Genomic DNA, 21,459 nt, shown 5'->3' on the forward strand with positions numbered 1-21,459 from the left:
CTGACCTCGATGGGGGACGTCCTGGATCGGTGGAAGGAATACTTTGAAGACCTCCTTAATTCCACCAACACGCTTTCCGACGTGGAGGCAGAGTCTGGGGACATCAGGGGGGGCCCTTCTATCTCTGGGGCTGAGGTCGCCGAGGTGGTTGAAAAGCTCCGCGGTGGCAGGGCCCCTGGGGTGGATGAGGTCCGCCCGGAGTTCCTTAAGGCTCTGGATGTTGTAGGGCTGTCTTGGTTGACACGACTCTGGAACATCGCGTGGACATCGGGGACAGTGCCTCTGGACTGGCAGACCGGGGTGGTGGTTCCCCTCTTTAAAAAGGGGGACCGGAGGGTGTGCTGCAACTTTAGGGGGATCACACTCCTCAGCCTCCCTGGGAAAGTCTATTCAGGGGTTCTGGAGAGGAGGGTCCGTCGGATTGTCGAACCTCGGATTCAGGAGGAGCAATGTGGTTTTCGTCCTGGCCGTGGAACTGTGGACCAGCTCTACATCCTCGGCAGGGTCCTGGAGGGTGCATGGGAGTTCGCCCAACCAGTCTACACATGTTTAGTGGATTTGGAAAAGGCATTCGACCGTGTCCCTCTGGGGTTCATGTGGGGGGTGCTCCGGGAGTACGGGATACCGGACTCCCTGATTGGGGCTGTTAGGTCCCTGTACGACCGGTGCCAGAGTTTGGTCCGCATTGCCGGTAGTAAGTCGAACTTATTCCCGGTGAGGGTTGGACTCTGCCAGGGCTGCCCTTTGTCACCGATTCTGTTCATAACTTATATGGACAGAATTTCTAGGCGCAGCCAGGGCGTTGAGGGGGTCCGGTTTGGTGACCTCAGGATCGGGTCGCTGCTTTTTGCAGATGATGTGGTCCTGTTGGCTTCATCGGGCCGTGACCTTCAGCTCTCACTGGAGCGGTTCACAACCGAATGCGAAGCGGCTGGGATGGGAATCAGCACCTCCAAATCTGAGGCAATGGTTATCGACCGGAAAAGGGTGGAGTGCAATATCCGGGTCGGGGAGGAGATCTTGTCCCAAGCGGAGGAGTTCAAGTATCTCGGGGTCTGGTTCACGAGTGAGGGAAGGATGGAGCGTGAGATCGACAGGCGGATCGGTGCGGCGTCCGCAGTGATGCGGGCTCTGCATCGGTCCGTCGTGGTGAAGGAGCTGAGTCGAAAGGCGAACCTCTCTATTTACCAGTCGATCTACGTTTCTACCCTCACCTATGGTCACGAACTGTGGGTAATGACCGAAAGAACGAGATCGCGAATACAAGCGGCCAAAATGAGTTTTCTCCGCAGGGTGTCCGGGCTCTCCCTTAGAGATAGGGTGAGAAGCTCGGTCATCCGGGAGGAGCTCAGAGTAGAACCGCTGCTCCTCCGCGTCGAGAGAGGCCAGTTGAGGTGGTTCGGGCATCTGATAAGGATGCCTCCTGGACGCCTCCCTGGTGAGGTGTTCTGGACACGTCCCACTGGGAAGAGGCCCCGGGGAAGACCCAGGACACGCTGGAGGGACTATGTCTCTCGGCTGTCCTGGGAACGCCTCGGTGTCCCCCAGGAAGAGCTGGTGGAAGTGGCCGGGGAGAGGGAAGTCTGGGCCTCCCTGCTTAGGTTGCTGCCCCCGCGACCCGACCCCCGGATTAGCGGAAGATGATGGATGGATGGAAATCTGAAAATGCAATCAAGAATATTTTAAAACAGTACTTGGTAAATATAGTTGACAGTTATTTAATTCATTACGAAGTACTAATTTTAGGTAATTAATAGGGCTGTCCCCACTCAGTCGACTAGTCGATTTTCTGGTCGATATGCTCTTGGTCGACTAAGATTTTTTAGTCGAGCTGCCGTATGGCAGTGTGAGATCTGATTCCCGCTTGTGTTATCATTGCTGAATTAACGAAATGTTTTACGGAAATTGTAGATTATATTATTTAAGACAAATAAAGCAACTCTAAAAATATATAATTTAAAAGAAAAGGTGTTACTGTTTTCCCTTTCGGTAATCTGCGCTTTGTTTTGGTTTGGTATTTTGCACACGGAATAAGCACAATTGGCTGCCGAACTACAAACTCTGCCATAGCCTACTTTGTCGGTGTTATTAGTCAAAATGGCAAAGAAATCTGTGGTATGGCAGCATTTCATTAAAGTACATTTACATTTACAAAGTACCGGGTGTTAGATAGTTAAATCTATCTTTTTTCTAGTTCACCGGTAAAGTAATCCTCTGCCCTGTTTGTCACTGCCTGACTGAGCCAAGGAGAAAGTGCTTTACTGTACTCACGCTATTGTTGTCATGACTTTACGAGGGATTGACATCCTCTCACTATTCCAGTTGCACATCCTCCAAGTGGAGAGAGAGTGGATGACAGTTTTTTCCCCCAGTTCCATGCTCCACAGTTGTAGACTCGCGTAGGGATGGACGGTATCAACGGTATAGATATACCTGTATGAATTTGGCCTATGATATGCATTTTTACTATACCGTGCTAACCGCGGTAGAGCCTGCCAGAAATAAGATTTGTAACAACCCCATTCATACCAGGCACAGCATAAAATTACTGTATGGAATTGAATGCATATATCGCAATCAATTTACGCAAACATCATGAAATCTTCTGCATTCCTCCATCAGTATTGCACTGATGGACTGACTGTTTTATATGACACAACTTCTAACGTTTATGGAGAATTAAACATACAAATTCAGCATGCAAGAGTCTAGCCATGCAAGCAATGATGCCAGGTTGGTTAGATTTGTGAAATGTTTATTGTATATGCCGTCAGATTTGTCAAAAGTCGTGAAATATAAATACTCACGCACAAATTCAACAACCAAGAGTTGTAGCTGCGAGCGAGTGCCTGGCTCTCATATGTTAAATTTGCTCGTGCAGTGAATTTCTGGTCGCTGAGCTGATTACTGCTCGCTCGAGTCTACATGACCTTCACAATTTGGAGGCTGCAGTAGTGAGAGGCTGTGATAATAATAAAAAAAAAAAAAAAATTCTATATATATATACAGTTACCGTCCGTGCTTCAGAATTATACTGTGATAAACATTTTAGGCCATACTGCCCAGCCCTCGACTCACGTCTTTGTGACATAAACAAATTAAAATAAGCAGCAATCTGCAGGCAGCAATCATTTTATTGCTGCCTGCAGATGCAAATACTTAATGCAAGTGTAAACATTCTTATCTGAACTTGGAATCTTTTTTCCACAGGTAAATGTTGGCCATCCATCGGAGGTGGATGAAATCTTTGATGCCATATCCTACAGTAAAGGAGCATCCGTGATCCGTATGCTGCACAACTACATTGGAGATGAGGTGAGAAGAGGCTTACTCACACAATCACACACCACTATTAAGTTTAACACTAGAAGCGATGAGCCGGCTTTGACAAATGACCCATGAGTCTTCAGACAGGGACGTTGTTTCTGACACGTAATGGTCGCTAGATGGCGCTTCTTGCACGGAGCAAAGGCACAGTCGAAAATGAACGTGCATTCGTCAATCTGTCATTTATCTCTGTGTTGTTTGTCTGTGATTATTTCCTTAGAGCGTTTGTTGTCTAGTCCATCAATCATTCTGCATGTTGCGGGTTAGACTACAGTTGGTCTATTGTAGCCCAACATTATCATAATTTTATAGTTGGCTGACAAGATCGGGTTGTTGTCCCCAGACAAAAGTATTGGGACATCATAAACATTCAATGGTCTAATTAGATCCAGTTAACTTTGCAAAACATGTAATGTTTTTTTCTTTATTGTCAGGACACGGTCCAAGTATTGCAAAAATGAGAGCCAGGTGTACTTTGTTTGGAAATACTAGGCTATAGGCTTACTTGACGTTAAACTACATGTTGATGCATAGCCTAATTTAACAACTTTCGGAATGACAAGACACCCTATAACGGTGCGTGTCCACTACAGTGACGCAAATCGCTTTGTGTCGCTTGCCTTCCCACAGTGCACCACGCTCTGGGGCGTGTCAGACCAGTGAATGCAGAGTTGTAGTTCTGTAAGGTCACTGTTGTAGTTTGTATAACGTCATGGCCAAGTGTGGAGAGATGGGTTTATGTACTCACAATATTGATCAAAAATACAACTATTGCGGCTTCCGGTATGATGTCGGCGTGAGCAATCACGTAGTTTTGAGCTCTCTCAACTCAATGTTAAATGTTCCTTGTCTACTCAACCTACTGCTGTTCAGGTCGCTTAATAGGGTTATTGATCTAGGACTAGATGGGTATGACTGTTAGACTGGTGTCACTTAATGTCAATGGATTGAATACCCCCAAGAAGAGAGACAGGGTTATGACGAAATTGAAGAAGGACAGTGCCCAAATTATATATCTGCAGGAGACTCACCTTAACAAAGTAGAACATGACAAGCTAAAGAGATACGGTTATAGAAATCAGTACAGTAGTTTGTTTAAAGGGGCGATTGATTGCAAAACCGATTTTACCTTGTCATAGTTGAAAAATGACAGTTTGGTGTGTAAAATAGACATACAGTGAACCTCAAAGTCCATTAAACTGCTTTCCTATCAAAATTTCACTTTTTGAAACTGCAACTTGCAAACGCTAGCTTTTGAACGGTGCAAGTTGTGACGTCACAACTAGCAGCATCAACTTTGTCACGCCCCAAAATTTACATTTACCCGCCCTCTGGTTTTCTGGTCCAGGAAGATAAACGGAGGTTGCGTAGATCTCCAACACTTTTTTAGCTAACTGCGTGCTGCTCGGTACTTCCACAGGAATTACAAATAAGAAAGTTAATACATTTTCAAGATATTGAAAATGGAGCGCCATAAATGAAGTGTTCCAGGCTGTACCGGGAATCCTGACACTTTTCACTATCTTCCCAAAGAACAAGACACTAGACAGGCATGGCTGATGTTTATCTATGGGAATATCCCTATTAAGTACGACGGTAAAGTATTAATTCACTCGGACCATGTCACCGAGGACACTTTAAAAAACCTGGGACAATGTAAAGCAGGATTTGCTATGAAGCTGTTGCTGAAAAGAGGTGCTGTTCCGACCTTAGGTTGATCACAACCGCAAGCTGTATGATGTTGTCGCTAACAGTTACTAGCAATGCTAACGTATCCTGCCTGTATCTAGCATCGGTAGAATGTGTGATGATTTAGTTTATTGGCAATGGGGCTAACGTTATTTCTTGTTCCTGACTGTGTTTCATTCAAATAAATAACCTGTGTTGTCATGTAAGTCTACAATTCAAGATGCATGTTTGTCCAGATCTATTTTTCAGCAAGATAGCTAGAGCTAACTGAAACTGAGTTGAATCACGTTAGTTTGTTTGGTAAGCTGTAGCTAATGCTAACGTTACCCACCTAAGTCGATCCTGTTTGCTTTCACAGGGATCTTCTACGCTAGAGCTACGTTATAGACAAACATCTACCATGCCCGTCGAGTCAATTTTAGCTAGACTCTAGCAGGGGCGAATCTAGGTTCTAACTTTTGGGGGGGCTAAGCCATGTTCCTCCAGAAGACATTTTTTTAAATATCCTTTGAAATAGTGTCCTCTAGTGGGTTTCAGGAAGAGAAATTAACAAATTTAGATTTAAAATCAAAATCTTTTTAGTAGATTTTTTTAATAAAAAATGTTTGGGGTGGGCTAATGAAACTTATGGGGGGGCTCCAGGGCTAGATACGCCCATGGACTCTAGCTCATCTGCTTTTTATTAACGCTGATTTGCAAGGAATGCAAGAACAGCTAGATAGCGAAAATGCCTAGAGTAGGCATGTAAACTAGTTTACCTATGCTCTTGCGTTAGCAAGCTAATGTGTGATGATTTAGTTTATTGGCAATGGGGCTAACGCGTTATTTCATGTTCCTGACTGTTTTATTAGAATAAATAACCCGTACATGTAAATCTACAATTCACAATGCATGTTTGTCCAGATCTTTGGCAGGTTATTTTTTATCTAGCTAACTGAAGCTGAGTTGAATCACGATATAGTTTGGTTGCTAAGCTGTAACGTTCTACCCACCTAAGTCGATCCAGTTTGCTTCGACAACAGAAGTGGAAACAACTAGCGTAATCATTTCAAATGATATCTAGTCAATCTGTTGAAAACAGTGTTGTGTAGACACAATAGATTTATTTGTACGTTTTTATTTCAAGTCTCCACCTTCGTTGTTTCAGTGAGTGTTGGCCGTGTTGCGTCTTTGCTCCACAGCTTCACTCGTTGTAAACCAACCAATCAGCGCGCAGTTCATCTATAAATTCATGAGCATACCGTAAAAGGAGAAAACCTAGCGTTTTTTCCCAGGAAATTTTCAGAGGATGTATCAGGGGGCATATAACAGCACCCGGGCCATTTTCAGCCCAACCAATGTTACATACCCTATTCGGAGACCTTAAGGAACAGTGTGAAATACCCCCAAAAAAACATCAATCACCCCTTTAAGGGAGGTCCCAGAAGAGGTGTGACGATTATGATATCAAATCAGGTACAATTTGAATACGGAAAAGAGGTGAGAGATGGGGAGGGAAGATATATTATTGTGAAAGGGGAGCTTGACAATGTGAAGGTTACTCTGGTGAATGTGTATGCGCCTCCAGACTGTGATAAAAAAAATAGATTGCTATTTGATGTTATCGCAGCGGAAACAGAGGGTATTCTAATTTGTGGGGGGGATTTCAATGTAGTTTTAAATTATAACATGGACACAAAGAGCCTCAAAAAATCGAAAATACAAATATCTAAATACGTAAATACATTATTGGAGGAGATGGGATTGGTCGATATATGGAGGAATCTACATCCGCTAGAGAAGGACTTTACACACTATTCGGCAGTGCATAAAGTACATTCTAGAATAGACTATTTGTTTGTAGATTCAGGAAATGTCCACAGGGTTAATGAATGCCATATAGGAGGTGCAGATGTCTGATCATAACTCGTTGTACCTTGACATAGGCATCAGTAACCGGAAAAGAATAACCAATTGGAGACTGAATGTGGGTCTACTGAATCATGGACAAAGGAAGGACAAAATCTAATTGGAAATACAAAACTATGTTACGGAAACGACAATGAAGATGGTGGAGCCAACGATGGTTTGGGACACATTGAAGGCAGTTATGAGTTATTTCGGAATGGACTTGCGCAAAAAAAAAAATGAAATTAGAGACGTATATGAAAAATATAAAAAACAGAGAATTGGAAAGAGACTACCATAATTCGGCTGACTTGGACACACAAAAGATGATGCCGAAAAACTGGTCCACGCCTTTATCTCCTCCAGACTGGATTACTGCAACGCACTTCTCATCGGGATCCCTAACAAGAGCCTGCAGAGATTGCAGTATGTCCAAAACAGTGCAGCAAGGATCCTGATGAGAGTGCGGAAATACGACCACACCCATACTCTATTCACTCCACTGGCTTCCTGTTTCCGCCAGGATAAAATTCAAGGTCTCCCTTCTCACCCAATCAGTGCATTCATGGCAATGCTCCCCCCTACCTGAAAGAACTACTAACCCCTACAACTATAGCACGATCCCTCCGCTCAAATAATTCAAACCGCCTCCATCTCCCCAGGACTAAACTCGGCACCATGGGTGACCGGGCTTTCTGTTCCACCGCTCCCCGGATCTGGAATGCCCTCCCCGACCATCTGAGGGCACCTCAAACCACTGAGACTTTAAAAAAAGGACTAAAACATTTTGTTTTTAGCAGATCTTATGAGTTTTAATTGTCTAATTGTATTTTATATTGATGTTTTACCTTGTTTTACCTTGTTTTATAACTTAACTGTAGCACCTTGAGATCTGTTTTCAGATGAAAGGTGCGTTAGAAATGAAATGTATTATTATTATTATTACAAAAGAAAATTAAACTCATAAAATTAGAGATAGATAAACATCTAACAGAGGAGATAGAACGGAAGATTCTGTTCTATAAGCAAAGTTATTATGAGATAGGCCCGAGAGCCACTAAATTATTGGCGAGACGGACCCGTAAGCAACTCGCGACTAGTCAAATCCATAAAATTAGGGACCCCCTTACGAACCAATTGATAACGGAGCCAGAGGATATAGAAAGAACATTCCAGAGATATTATGAGGAGTTATATACACAACCAGAGTCTGCTCAAAGAGAGGAGAGTAAGTATTTTTTAAACGCACTAGACCTACCAAAGATGGGACAGACACAGAACGATAACCTAACAAGGGATATTTCAATGGAGGTAGTCAAGGCAATAAACAGATAAAAAAAATGGAAATCACCAGGTAGTGATGGATACCCGGCGGAATGGTATAAGACATTCAAAGACGAACTGTATCCGCTGTTAGTTAAATATTTTAATTGGACATTACAAAAAGGCAAATTACCACCAACATGGACAGAAGCAATAATAACAGTCATACCTAAACCGGGGAAAGATAGGGAATTATGCAGAAATAATCGTCCAATATCGTTACTAAATTTGGATTACAAGTTATATACATCTATTATTGCTAGATGACTACACGCCTTTACACAGGATTTGATCGACGAGGACCAAACAGGATTTGTGAGCGGGCGACAGACGCACAATAACATTAGGAGGACTCTGAACATTATAGATCAGGCAAACAAACAGAAAAGAGACACGATTCTGGTTAGCGTAAATGCCGAAAAGGCGTTTGACAGTGTAAATTTGACTTTCCTTCCTCTAACACTTCAGTGTTACAGTGTTAGAGAAGTTTGGATTCAACGATAAATCAATACAGATTATTCGGACCCTATATCAACAACCTACAGCTAGAATCAAAATAAATGGAAGCCTATCTAACAAGTTCGATCTACAGAGATCAACCAGACAGGGATGCTGTTTGTCACCAACCCTGTTCGCATACTTTATTGAACCATTGGCCCGAGCCATACGCGAAAATAGACGAATCCAAGGGGTGACAATGCGCGGTGTAGAACATAAGGTCGGCCTCTTCGCAGATGACAACATTGCATTCCTTGAGCGGCCTAGTGAATAGTTGCCTGAATTGCTAGATCTCTTGAACACATATGGACAGCTATCAGGATACAAGATAATATATTACTAAAACCAAAGTACTCACCATCAATTATACAGCACCAAGGAGATCAGGGAAAAATTCAATTTAAATTGGAATCTAAATTAGGGGTAGAAGTGACTAGAAATTTATAAGGACTATATTGGGAAATTATGATAGAATTATCAAAAGATATACATAGATGGACCACCCTAACATTGGATTTTAGCTCAAGGATTGAATTAATAAGAATTAATGTATTACCCAGACTTTTATACTTGTTCCAAGCATTACCAATAGAGATACCTCAAACACAATTCATATCATGGGACAGGATGATATCCAGATTCATATGGGGGGGAAGAGGCCAAGAGTGTGATTCAGAACTCTCCAGCTAAAGAGGGAGAAGGGGGGCCTGAGTCTGCCGAACCTGAAAGAATACTTATGAAGCAAAATGGAAAGAAATGGAAAAATAATTTTGAATGTGTCCGATACAGAGTATTATAGGAGATGGGGAAACATTTAAGAAGGTTAGAAATCAAATGGATTCGATCACAAAATTTACCTTGGAATATTGGTTCAAATTACTTAGACATAATAAGGCGGAGAAGGACGCAAATTTATTGAAATGGGTGGCTTTTGATAGCAGTTTTAAATCAGCTGGGTGCTGTGGGGGATTCGGACAGTGGGCGGATAAGGGCATTACGGCATGGTGCACGCTGGTGGAAAAGGGGAAGATAATTAGTTTTCAAGACTTGAAAACGACATATGGCCTGGATTGGCGGGACTTTTACAAATATTTACAGATACGGGATTATTAAGTGAAACAAATTGGACAGGAGCTCTCTCTAGAAGTGAACAAGGTGGTACAAGTAATGATTGATAAATATAAAGGGAACCGGGTCGGGACTATAACTACATAAGGCATTGATGGATGGCAAAAGCACAACAGGGTATATAAAAGAAAAATGGGAAAGAGAATTTGACATGGAAATATCTGAAGATGAATGGGATAAGATGTGGGGAAAACATAAGACAACAACCTGTTTAACCTGTTTACGCTCCTGTTTCGCCCGCGAGACAAAAATGCTGCCTCCCCCTTCCTCAGTTACGACGCACTAAATTCTAAAAAATATATTTTTTAGACGCTACACATGTTATACATCGTTGGAAAGCTACGATTCTTGTGCTTCCATTGAAATAAACCAATTCAAGATCAAGTCGCAATAGCAAGCAAAGTCAACGTCTTTTTCCGGTGAACATTCCTTCAACAATGCCAAAGAAAAAAGTTGTACTCACCCTAAGTTGTTCAAATAGGTCCAGGTGTGCAAATCATGCCATCAAAACTTGATCTGCGTAAGTCCCAAGGGTTCAAAGTATCTAACCATGTAAAGTAATTCGTCCAAATACAATGTTTTACGTTCATGAATAGCCATTATCCTTTGTTTCATTATGCAAGTTAGCCGAAGGAAGAAACAACTTGTTCACATAAAAGTGTTATTTTCTCCGATTTATCAACGGAGTATTTACAAAATGAAGGTCTCAAAATGTCCGTTGAACCCTCCCCTTTTGATTGACACCTTGTTCGACCCAATAGGAGCTTCCATGCCCCGTTGACAGCCCTCTAAAGCCAACTAGGTCTGTGCGTCCTGCCCCCCCCCGCCCCCCCCCCCCACACTCGTTCTAAACAAATTTCTCGAACTGGCTTCGACTGGCTCTGAAATTAGCTCGTTAGCCTTGTAGCTGACAGCTAGCTGAAAATGCCAATACCTCATTTGTATGCGTCTGTGGAGCCTTCAAAATAACAGTCGATTGCGCAATATGGTTGACAGAATCAGTGTTCTTTGTGCGCCAATCCTTGGAATCAGATAAAGCACTCCAATGTGTTCATGCTTCAGTTTTTGTGTTTCAGTATTACTAATTAGGGATTTAGCTATTATATATGATATTTCTAAGTACCAGAGATGGGCCAGAGATAACAATTATGAAAAATAATACCTTTTTATTTGACCTTGACCTTGGTTACAAAGGGTCATTTTGGAGTCTCCAAAAGACCCTTTTAGAAAATTCCTGGATGTACTCTTATAAAAACATGTGTCAAATATGAATATATTGTGGTATTATGTTTGACTTTTGATTTGAATTGGGTAAGGCTTCAACCTGTGGTCCAATTTAGTCTTCCAGATAATACCTACCACCTCTAGGCCTCTTCAGGCCTCTGTTTTCAAAACAAAATCTAGGCGGAAATAGAAATTTTCACTTTCCTTGTGTTCAAGCTTCTATTACTCAACACTAGAAGGACTGACAGGGGTCCTGACAACAGGGGACATAACTTCAGAGTGTCAGCTTTCAAAAGAGATCATTTACATGCATGTACTCCAAATGGTTCAAGAACAGCTTCCAATTTACTTTGGGTATGCTGTTTAGGCGTTTTCAGGCAAATTTAACAGGAACATGAAAAGGTTAAGAGCCTGGAGAGTTTTCCTGGAAAAATCTGGTACGGTTCTTTATCACACCTAAAATATCAAATAACTATTCTGAAACTAGAGAGGGTACAATTTCTGGGGAAATTGTAGGGTGTGCTCGCTTGCGTCGGTTGCAGGTGGGTCCGTCCCCTTACGCTTTTCCCATCTAGTGATATTTTCAAGCATTTAGCCTACTCAAGAACCCCCTTTGAAACAAGCTACTGTAACAACGGTGTCACCGGCAGTATTTCCGATGGAATCGCGATTCAAACAGTACCATCTGCTAACTGAAAATATGCCCCCAAAAACGTAAATAAGCTTTACATCTATTTAGGGAGAAATGGCTAATTCAAAAGAAGGCTAGCCAAACTTGACTGAGTGAGGGGATTGTTTTTAAGCGCCGGAAATTAGAATGTTTCTTTTGACAAAGTTTAGGCTGTGGCACTGAAGCCAGCGACGCACCACACAAGCTTGAGTTTAAATACATTCTTTAATGTGACATAACTTACTGTACATGCAAGTCTTGATTTGCTTAAATGTACATGTATGATGCTGCTAGTGCAACAATACTCGCTGTGCAACAGCACATCTATCCACGTTGTATCCATGCGTCGTTGCTAATAGTGATGGGCATTCTGGCTCTTTTTCGTGAGCCGGCTCGTATGGCTCAGCTCACCAAAAAGAGCCGGTTCTTTTGGCTCCCGAACGGCTCTTTAAAAAATACATGTTTTAACTATGAATTTGACTATGATGGGTGTGAAAACAATTTGAATTAAATTATGAAATGAAATCATACTCGACCGTAACCACATATCTTTAAAAATGCATTGATTTGTCATGGCTCTCCTCCGAGTTTTGACCACTCTCTGTGTGTGAGTTGGCTCGGCCCTCCCTCATGCAGGATTGACAGGAACAGAATGTGAGGATGATCGTGTGCGCCTTTAAGCCTACAAGTATTTTTTTGTTGTTCTTTGAATTAGTCAATTATTTTAAATACAATTAAAATTCATTATTTCATAATCATTTATCGTTTTTATAGGCTGTATTAATCTATTAAAAATAGAGTCGGCTCTTCAGATATGCGAGCCAGCTCCCGACGTTCACCTTCAAGAGCCGGCTCTTAGAGCCGGATTGTTCGCGAACGACCCATCACTAGTTGCTAACGTAACAACGTTGTCACCGGCAGTATTTCAGATGGAATCGCGATTCAAACAGTACCATCTGCTAACTGAAAATATGCCCCCAACAACGTAAATAAGCTTTACATCTATTTAGGGAGAAATGGCTAATTCAAAAGAAGTTTGCTACGATGAGATGCTAGTTGCGGTGCCAAACTTCACTGAGTAAGGGGATTGTTTGAAAGCGCCGGAAATGAGAACGTTTGTTTTGACATAAAGTTTAGGCTGTGGCACTGAAGCCAGCGACGCACCACACAAGCTTGAGTTTAAACTTTACTATCTTTAATGTGACATTACTTACTGTACATGCAAGTCTTGATTTGCTTAAATGTACATGTATGATGCTGCTAGTAGTAGTACACCACGGCACGATACGATACTCTCTGTGCAACAGCCATAGAGTTAATATTACTAGATGGCGTCCCCATTCATTTCTATGAAAAATGCTCAGTGGCGCAGTGAGGCAAGCAAGAGCACAAAACTGGACCGCGCCATCTTTCCACTTCCGACTCTTCCGGTCTAGCTTTAAACAGTGGCTCTTTTTTTCCCTAGCACCAAGACCTCGTGCACGCTTGCAACTAGCTGTACACGTCATACTTTGCGACAACCAGTCGCGAGCATAGATTTATATGGTTGCGAGCGTGTGAGCTAAGGCATTGCAGCGGCAGAATGGGGTAAAAGTCAGATAAGAATCAGAGACATGATGCAAACTTTACGGAAATGAATGCTGTCATTATATAGTATTCCTTTCACTTGGCTTTTAGAAATAGGCTATAGGGCTAAATATAGGGCTATTCTAGATGGAACTCATCACATATGTTGCTTTCTTTGTGATATGAGTATGATTTCCAACGCATTGTATCGGATTAAATAAACTGTTAACATGAACACTTAGCTCCGTCGTTGTTCTCGCCAGGAAAAGAAAGCTTAATAGTTATTTTAGTAACAGAAATCTTCCATAATGCAGACTTACCATAGCTTACTGTCAACTTTATATTCAAACGAAATGCATCGAAATTCACACTGCCTTCAATTTAACATCAGTGTAGAAATGTGGCCTGTGTTATATATGTTCAACCTACAAAACAAACCCCTATTAATGGATATAACGTGATCTAACAAGACTTGGTAATAATGTAATAAATTGAGAAGTGTGTCTAAAATATAGTCTACTTTATTGAATGTGCCTTTGAAAGGGGCATATTAACAGAACTATATACAAGACGTTTCCATCGGATATAAGTGGGGGTGAAACGTAGTCACTGAGGACCTTCATTGTCCCACAAAAGTAGTCTGGCTTGATGACACGATCAAAAAAGAATAATGAGTGTGTTTAACAAAAGCTTCTGAAGGCAAGACTAATATTATTTAAATATATATCATTTCCTATTGTGGTTATCAGTTAAAGTATTAATCTTCGTCTTTGCTCCAGATAGTCATGTCAAAAAGCTATGCTCACGCTTAACATAATATAGTATTTGTCATCATGTCATGAACGTTTTTACGAAAAATCCAATCTGTTTTAAAATAAAGGGAATAAACTATATTAACGTTTCATGTATGTGTGACAACCATTTGCTTAACTTGCTACAACAAGGCAGGCAACTAAAGCCATTTCTTTCAGCTCCAGGTAAATCGGCTATCGGCCAATGTGAACTTTTGTGCTTGTGCCCTGTTAGTATCCGCGAGCACATTTGCAGGCAACTTTTATTGACGTAAGCAAATAAATGGGGTGCTAGTTTACCCATTTCGGATTGGTTTCAAACTTAACAAAAATCAGGAAAAATTATTCTATGAAAAAGCTAGTATGAGCAAGGTTCGAGAATCAAACAAAAATTATTGGGGGAGATAGTTTTGTAAATGTTGACTGGAGTAAATAGAATAAAAACGACCGGAAGAGCCGGAAGTGTAACAAGAAATGCAATACCACCTACATCCACCGGGGCCGTTGCTTCAAGCCGAGGGGCGAGGGGTGGGGGCTTGGCAACAGCACATCAATCCATGCGTCGTTGCTAACGTGTGCTGACGTGGTGACGTAGCTAGCACTGATTACCCTTCGTTGACTAAAGGCACTTTTTGCCACAAAAACGTTGTAACCTCCTAAACCGTGCAACGGAACGTAAATAAAAATACAAGCAACGCAATCGAGACCAAGACGAACATTTTTACACAGGCGTTGTCTATGTAGTCCAAATATTGACTGATCCTTAGGGGGGCGAAAATAAATAATAATATATATGTGAGAGAACAATGGTTGTGCTCGCCGAAGGCGTGAGCACACCCAACAAGAAAGTGATGTTGGAGGAATTGTGGGTCATCTGAGGCTAACCATGCACATATATTCTGGAATTGTCACAAAATAATAGGGTTTTGGGGAATGGTCCATAGGATAACACGAGATTCTGCGATACGAATTTCCTATGAATCATGAGCTGATGTATCTGGGTATTTACACAGAATGCTGTACATGATGGGGACTCGTATCTATTCAAGATACTCATGGTTGCAGGTAAAAAGGCCATTACAAGGAAATGGGGACGGAAGATCTACCCACTCAGATCCATTGGGTGGACACAGTAGAGGAAATACATATTATGGAAAGACTGACACACAGGCTACGGCTGACAGGTTCACAGATTTATTTATGGTTGTCGATGTTGTTAATGACTTGTTGTGTTGGTGTTCTTATTGTTGAATAAAAAGAAAATGGTAAAAAAATACAGCTATTACAAACATGTAGCAAAAACGTTGGCTAGATGTAGCATGATGTTATCTACTATACACAATAGTTACTCTAGTATATATAGTCGCTCTTTTTTGCTTGCTTGAAAGATTAAATGTTACATTATGCGACCGGGCGCGAAAGCCACTAATGATGTCCAATGCAGTCTCACAGTATCTATCAAAATACAACATTTACACACATGATGCAAGAAATCTAATACTCTGGCTAGATGTAGCATGGTCTTATCCGTAGGCTACTCACAATACCTTTTTTGGAGTATTTTCTTCAGAGTAAAAGATTAAATGTGACAGTATGCCACCGGGCACTCAGGGTAACCGGTCGTGTACCGCCGGTGGGGCTAGCTAGCTAGCAGTGCAAAGTTACGTTATGTTACGAGACTGAATTTATTACAAAAACCCCACCAGGAGCTCTGTACGAATACATAGATGTATTGAACATGGCTGGGTGCGCAGCCACACAGACGATTAATTTGTTATCCATCTTGAAACTGTGAAAGCTAGGAATGTTTACAATCACCAACAGTTGCTACATTGCAAGAAACACAAACAATCCGTTTGGCTGTCCCTCGCGAAAATTGCTCCTCATTTACATAAAGTTGAGAATATCTAAACTCAAATCACTTGGATCGCATTGCGTTGCTACCCACAATGCACCACGCAAGCGCTTCGCCTGGCTCCATTGAAAATGAATGGAAAGCATTGCGTCGCTGTAGTGGACACGCACTCTAATAGGCAGGGTATAATATTTGGTGTTTACATCTTCCAGTGTACATAACACAACAAATGTAGATCTTTGCGTTTTGGCACCTCATGTTAAACCATATGTTAAAAACTTGGGTGTGGTATTGGATAGTGCCCTAAAGCTTGATAGACATGTAAATCAAGTTGTGAAGGCAAGGTTTTACCAACTCCGAACCTTGGTTAAAATTAAGTCCTTCCTCTCTAAAATCAGCTACATCAACTAATCCGACAGAATATTGAATAGCCTACGTTTTGTTCTCTGTACATCTACGAACTAAATAGAATAAGGCTAACCTCAGGTATTGCATTGTGCACAGAATGTCTTTTTTTGAGTTGGTAACCTGTGAAAGCATCTTTCAGGCTGTTTGAAAGGTGCAATCTCCCATCCCTCCTACTATGGAAGTTTATTAGACTCTTTATTCAAATGTAAATGCATTTGTCAAATGGCAATTCAATGCGCAAAGTGGCAATGCAATCCGCAATTCAAATGGAAAGCAGTTGTCAAATGGCAATTCAATGTGCAAATGACAATGCAATCCGCAATTCAGTTTGTATTATTTTGAATACAATTGTGAATGAACGCTTATTGCATTGCATTTCATATTGACACGGTTTTTTCAACTCTTTATTCAAATGGAAATTCAATGTGGTAGGTAAACAGCGCCCCCTGTTGGACCAAATTCTCACTCCCTCGCAGAATTCCACTCCCCTACGCGCGAATGCGCACTGCCTTCCTAGCGTATTGCTATGTGTAGATTGACGAACCGAGGCGATTTAAGTGTTGAGCCTATGGTTCCCTCGTCTTAGGCTTTGAGGAAACTTCCAGTAGGCTATTTAATTCATGTTTCATTCAAATATAAGTTATGTTGCGCTGCACTTGAGAGCCTATACGATTTGTATGTCGTGCTACATGTAAAATCTGAATGATTGTCTCACGAAAATAGACGTAATGTTGAGCTGCACTTGAGAAACAATGTTGATGTTGTGCTACACTGTCCTATTATCGGAATGAGGTAATATGTGAATTAAGTGGTAGTTGCGACTGCTTTTATCATAGTCACTGTCTGGTTAAAGCAAGCATCCTTCTTTGTATTCATTTGTACTAATCACTTTTAGTAAAACGAATCCCTTCTGATTCTTGATTACGTTGTTGGCTACTTGCTATTATAGGCTACTTACTAAAAAAGTTCTAAAAAGGCCCCTGCTCACAGGTCCCTCCTACCAGAATTCAACTTCTATGTCCCTCTCAGTAAACTACTTGCCACACAACTGTTTTGTGTTTACAATCATATCCATTTTATAGATCCTTCTTCCCACAGCCTAGTTAGTATCTTCTAACTTGCAATGTACAGTGCTTGGTTTTAGTACGCCAAGTCTGGACCTTCCCTATGTGACTGGCTAATGAAAAACATATAATAAATGATGACATTTTGATTGGTTCCATCACATTTATTTTAAACAAAAAACTATAATGATATATTTAACAAAAGGTAGAAATAGTGATCATTTAAATAAGAGTTTTAACATGTTTGAGGCTTGATCACGAAAACAGATCAGGGCTGTTTACGACAGGCAGCACAGACATATTCCTGTCAGTTGGATTTGAGAACAACACTGATGGAACCATCTGAGGCAGCTGTCACAGCCAACCTGAGATTTTGGATAAACATTAAGATTAATTTGTGGAATGATAATGAATGATCAAACATTAGGAATGGCAAAAACTGGCACTGTCACCTATAATAACATTACCTCTTATACAAAGAAACACCAATGCTTCATTATATATGTGTCTAGTAGTGATAAAAGTATTGTATTCAATACCAGTTGACAAGCTATTACCCAGTGAGTGCCGCCATCCAGATTGTCCACATCCCTGCATAGTTGGGGTGCGTCAGATCTTATAGCCCCAAGATATGGAGGGGGGGGGGAGGGGGGGAGGATTTCGGCAGGTATGAAAAAGTGTTGCCAAAATCCTACTCCCCTTCTAACTTTTACATTTATACAACTAGTATCAAAAGCTTTTTTATGGCACAGGGCATGAGGAGCCACTAAAATCATTTTGGGATGTGTCAGATCTAGTCCCAAGATATGGGGGGGGGGGGATTTCGGCAGGTATGATGTTATCCACCATCATCCCTGTGCCCAAAAAGCCAAGGCCAACAGGACATAATGACTACAGACCCGTCGCCCTGACCTCTGTGGTGATGAAGTCTTTTGAGCACCTGGTGCTGGCACACCTCAAATCCATCACAGACCCTCTCCTGGACCCCCTGCAGTTTGCTTACAGAGCCAACAGGTCTGTGGACGACGCAGTTAACATGGCCCTCCACTTCACCCAACAGCACCTGGACTCCCCAGCATCCTACGCCAGGATCCTGTTTGTGGACTTCAGCTCTGCCTTCAACACCATCATCCCCGCCCTGCTTCAGGACAAGCTCTCCCAGCTGAAGCTCTCCCGGTACACCAACAGCTGCACCTCCAGTCCTCCATCCGTCAAACTCGAATTTGGTGAACGACACCACCCTCATTGGGCTCATCTCTGACGGGGACGAGTCTGATTACAGCTGGGAAGCTGACAACCTGGTGACCTGGTGTAGCCAGAACAACTTAGAGCTCAATGCTCTTAAGACAGTGGAGATGGTTGTGTACTTCAGGAAGAATACAGCCCCACTCACCCCCATCACCCTGTGCGATTCCCCAGTCAACACTGTGGAGTCCTTCCGCTTCCTGGGCACCATCCTCTCCCAGGACCTAAAGTGGGAACTGAACATCAGCTCCCTCACCAAGAAAGCACAACAGAGGATGTACTTCCTACAGCAGCTGAAGAAATTCAACCTGCCAAAGACAACGATGGTGCACTTCTACACAGCCATCATTGAGTCCATCCTCACCTCCTCCCTCACCATCTGCTACTGCCAAGGACAAGAGCAGACTGCAGCGTATCATCCGCACTGCTGAGAAGGTGATCGGCTGCAATTTGCCTACCCTCGAGGACCTGCACACCTCGAGGACCCTGAGGCGAGCTAGGAAGATTGTGGCCAACCCCGCCCACTCCCTGTTCCAGCTACTCCTCTCCGGCAGAAGGCTGCGGTCCATCAGGACCAATACCACACGCCACAAAAACAATTTCTTCCCATCCGCTGTTGGCCTCTTCAACAAGGCCAAGGGCTCACACTGACTTTAATGACTAATCACAATCTGCACAATAGACACCTTGCCACATTGCAATTTGCACTATATTGCACTTTGTATCTTTTGTACTATTTGTATTTTTTGTATTTTTATGTTGTAAATTATGGCTACTTTATATTTTATATTTATTCTAAATCCCCTTAGTATTAGCTAGACTTTGTACCTTTTGTAGCTATAGTAAGACCACATATGTCCCTTTCAAAGGTTCATAACAAACCATCTTTGTGTTTACCCAATTTTAACCAATACAAAAACAAATAAAACTAATTTTCTTTTAACCTTCGCAATGTGGGGGGTCTGAGACAGCCCAACGGTTAAAAGAAAATGCTTCACTTTGTTTTTGTATGCGGTAAAGTTGTCGCAATACGACGGTGGGTCACAATGACTGATGGGTCAGAATGACCCGAAGATAACACAAGGTTTAATGTATGCACCTTCCTGCCAAAGTAAATTCCCTGTCTGTGAAAACTTTCATGGCGATTAAAACCCTTTATGATTCTGATGAAAAACAGTGTTGCCAAAATCCTACTCCCCCAGTCAGTTAAAAAGAAATACTGAACTGCTGCTCAACATTACGTCTATTTTCGTGAGACAATCATTCAGATTTTACATGTAGCACGACATACACGTCGTATAGGCTCTCAAGTGCAGCGCAACATAACTTATATTTTAATGAAACATGAATTAAATAGCCTACTGACAGTTTCCCTAAAGCCTTTTGACGAGGGAACCATAGACTCAACACTTAAATCGCCTCAGTTCGCCAATCTACACATAGCAATACGCTAGGAAGGCAGTGCGCGTTCACGCGTAGGGGAGTGGAATTCTGCGAGGGAGTGAGAATTCGGTCCAACAGGGGGCGCTGTTTAGCTACCACATTGAATTATCATTTGAATAATGCATTTTCATTTGAATAAAGAATCGAAAAAACCTTGTCAATATGAAATGCAATACTATAAGCGTTCATTGAAAATTGTATTCAAAATGTACAAACTGAATTGCTGATTGCATTGTCATTTGCATATTGAATTGCCATTTGACAACTGCTTTCCATTTGAATTGCGGATTGCATTGCCACTTTGCGCATTGAATTGCCATTTGACAAATGCATTTCCATTTGAATAAAGAGTCTATAAACTTACATACCCTACTAATGATTGATCGCGTAGTGCAGGGGTGCCCAACCAGTCGATCGCGGTCTACCAGTCGATCGCGGGCTGAGTTGCAGGCGATCGCGAGAAATGTTGTGTCACTCGTGCTGTGTGTAGCTTACTCCTACTGTTGTGTAAAATACATTAAAACTTCCAACATAAAACATCTTAAATAGGCACAATGAATTGCCGATCGCGTGAAGCAGTGTGTAGATTTGTAGCCTACAATAGTTGGCTATATCAGGCATCATTTAAAAAAAATCTCACGCACATGCAGGGTATGGTTGCTAGGTTGTAACTAAAGACTCGAAAGGGTGCGAGAAGCTAGACTAGAGCAAGTGGATAGGCTACTACCATGGCAGAAGCTAAAACATCTCAAACTTGTCATTTTCATTCAGAGTGGGAGGAGGATTATTTTATTGTGTATTCGAATGCGAAGTCCATCTGTCTTATCTGCAATGCAAACGTGGCTTTACCAAAGAAAGGGAACTTGGAGCGCTATTTCAAGACTGTCCACAAGAGCTACGATACAAACTTCCCAGCTAAATCACCTCTGCGTGCCCGAAAAGTCCAGGAATTGAAAAGTCATCTAGCAGCACAACAGTCCATTTTTACCAGGCCCAACACCAAAAGTAAGGCTGCAAACATAGTATCTTGTCGTGTTCTTGCAAAAGGAAAGAAATCTTTCAAGGATGGTGAAATTGTGAAAGAAGCGTTCATGGACGCCGCAGATGTGCTCTTTGCCGATTTAAAAAATCAAAAGGAGATTGTGTCTGCTATTCAGGACTTGCAGTTATCAAGAAATTCTGTTACACAGCGATGCGAGGGAATGGTGTTGGATGTTGAACAGCAATTGAGGAATGATAATGAACCTGCTGGGTTCATTGGATTGTGCAAACAGTGTTAACCTTTTCCCGATTTCTGATCCGATCAATCAAGAGGGCAAGGGTTGTGTGGGAAGATGTTAA

General features: G+C 42.0%; 1 protein-coding gene across 5 annotated transcripts in view; it reads left to right on the top strand.

Moving 5' to 3' along the window:
- npepps (aminopeptidase puromycin sensitive) overlaps positions 1-21,459 on the top strand; it is a 208,030-nt gene that overhangs the window by 64,679 nt on the left and 121,892 nt on the right. For all 5 annotated transcript variants that reach the window (XM_062448799.1, XM_062448803.1, XM_062448801.1 and 2 more), the window contains one exon: positions 3,211-3,315. In XM_062448799.1, coding sequence (XP_062304783.1) covers positions 3,211-3,315 — 105 coding nt within the window. The remainder of the gene's footprint in view (positions 1-3,210; positions 3,316-21,459) is intronic.

Source organism: Osmerus eperlanus, chromosome 22 (assembly GCF_963692335.1).
Source record: "Osmerus eperlanus chromosome 22, fOsmEpe2.1, whole genome shotgun sequence".
NCBI lineage: Eukaryota > Metazoa > Chordata > Actinopteri > Osmeriformes > Osmeridae > Osmerus > Osmerus eperlanus.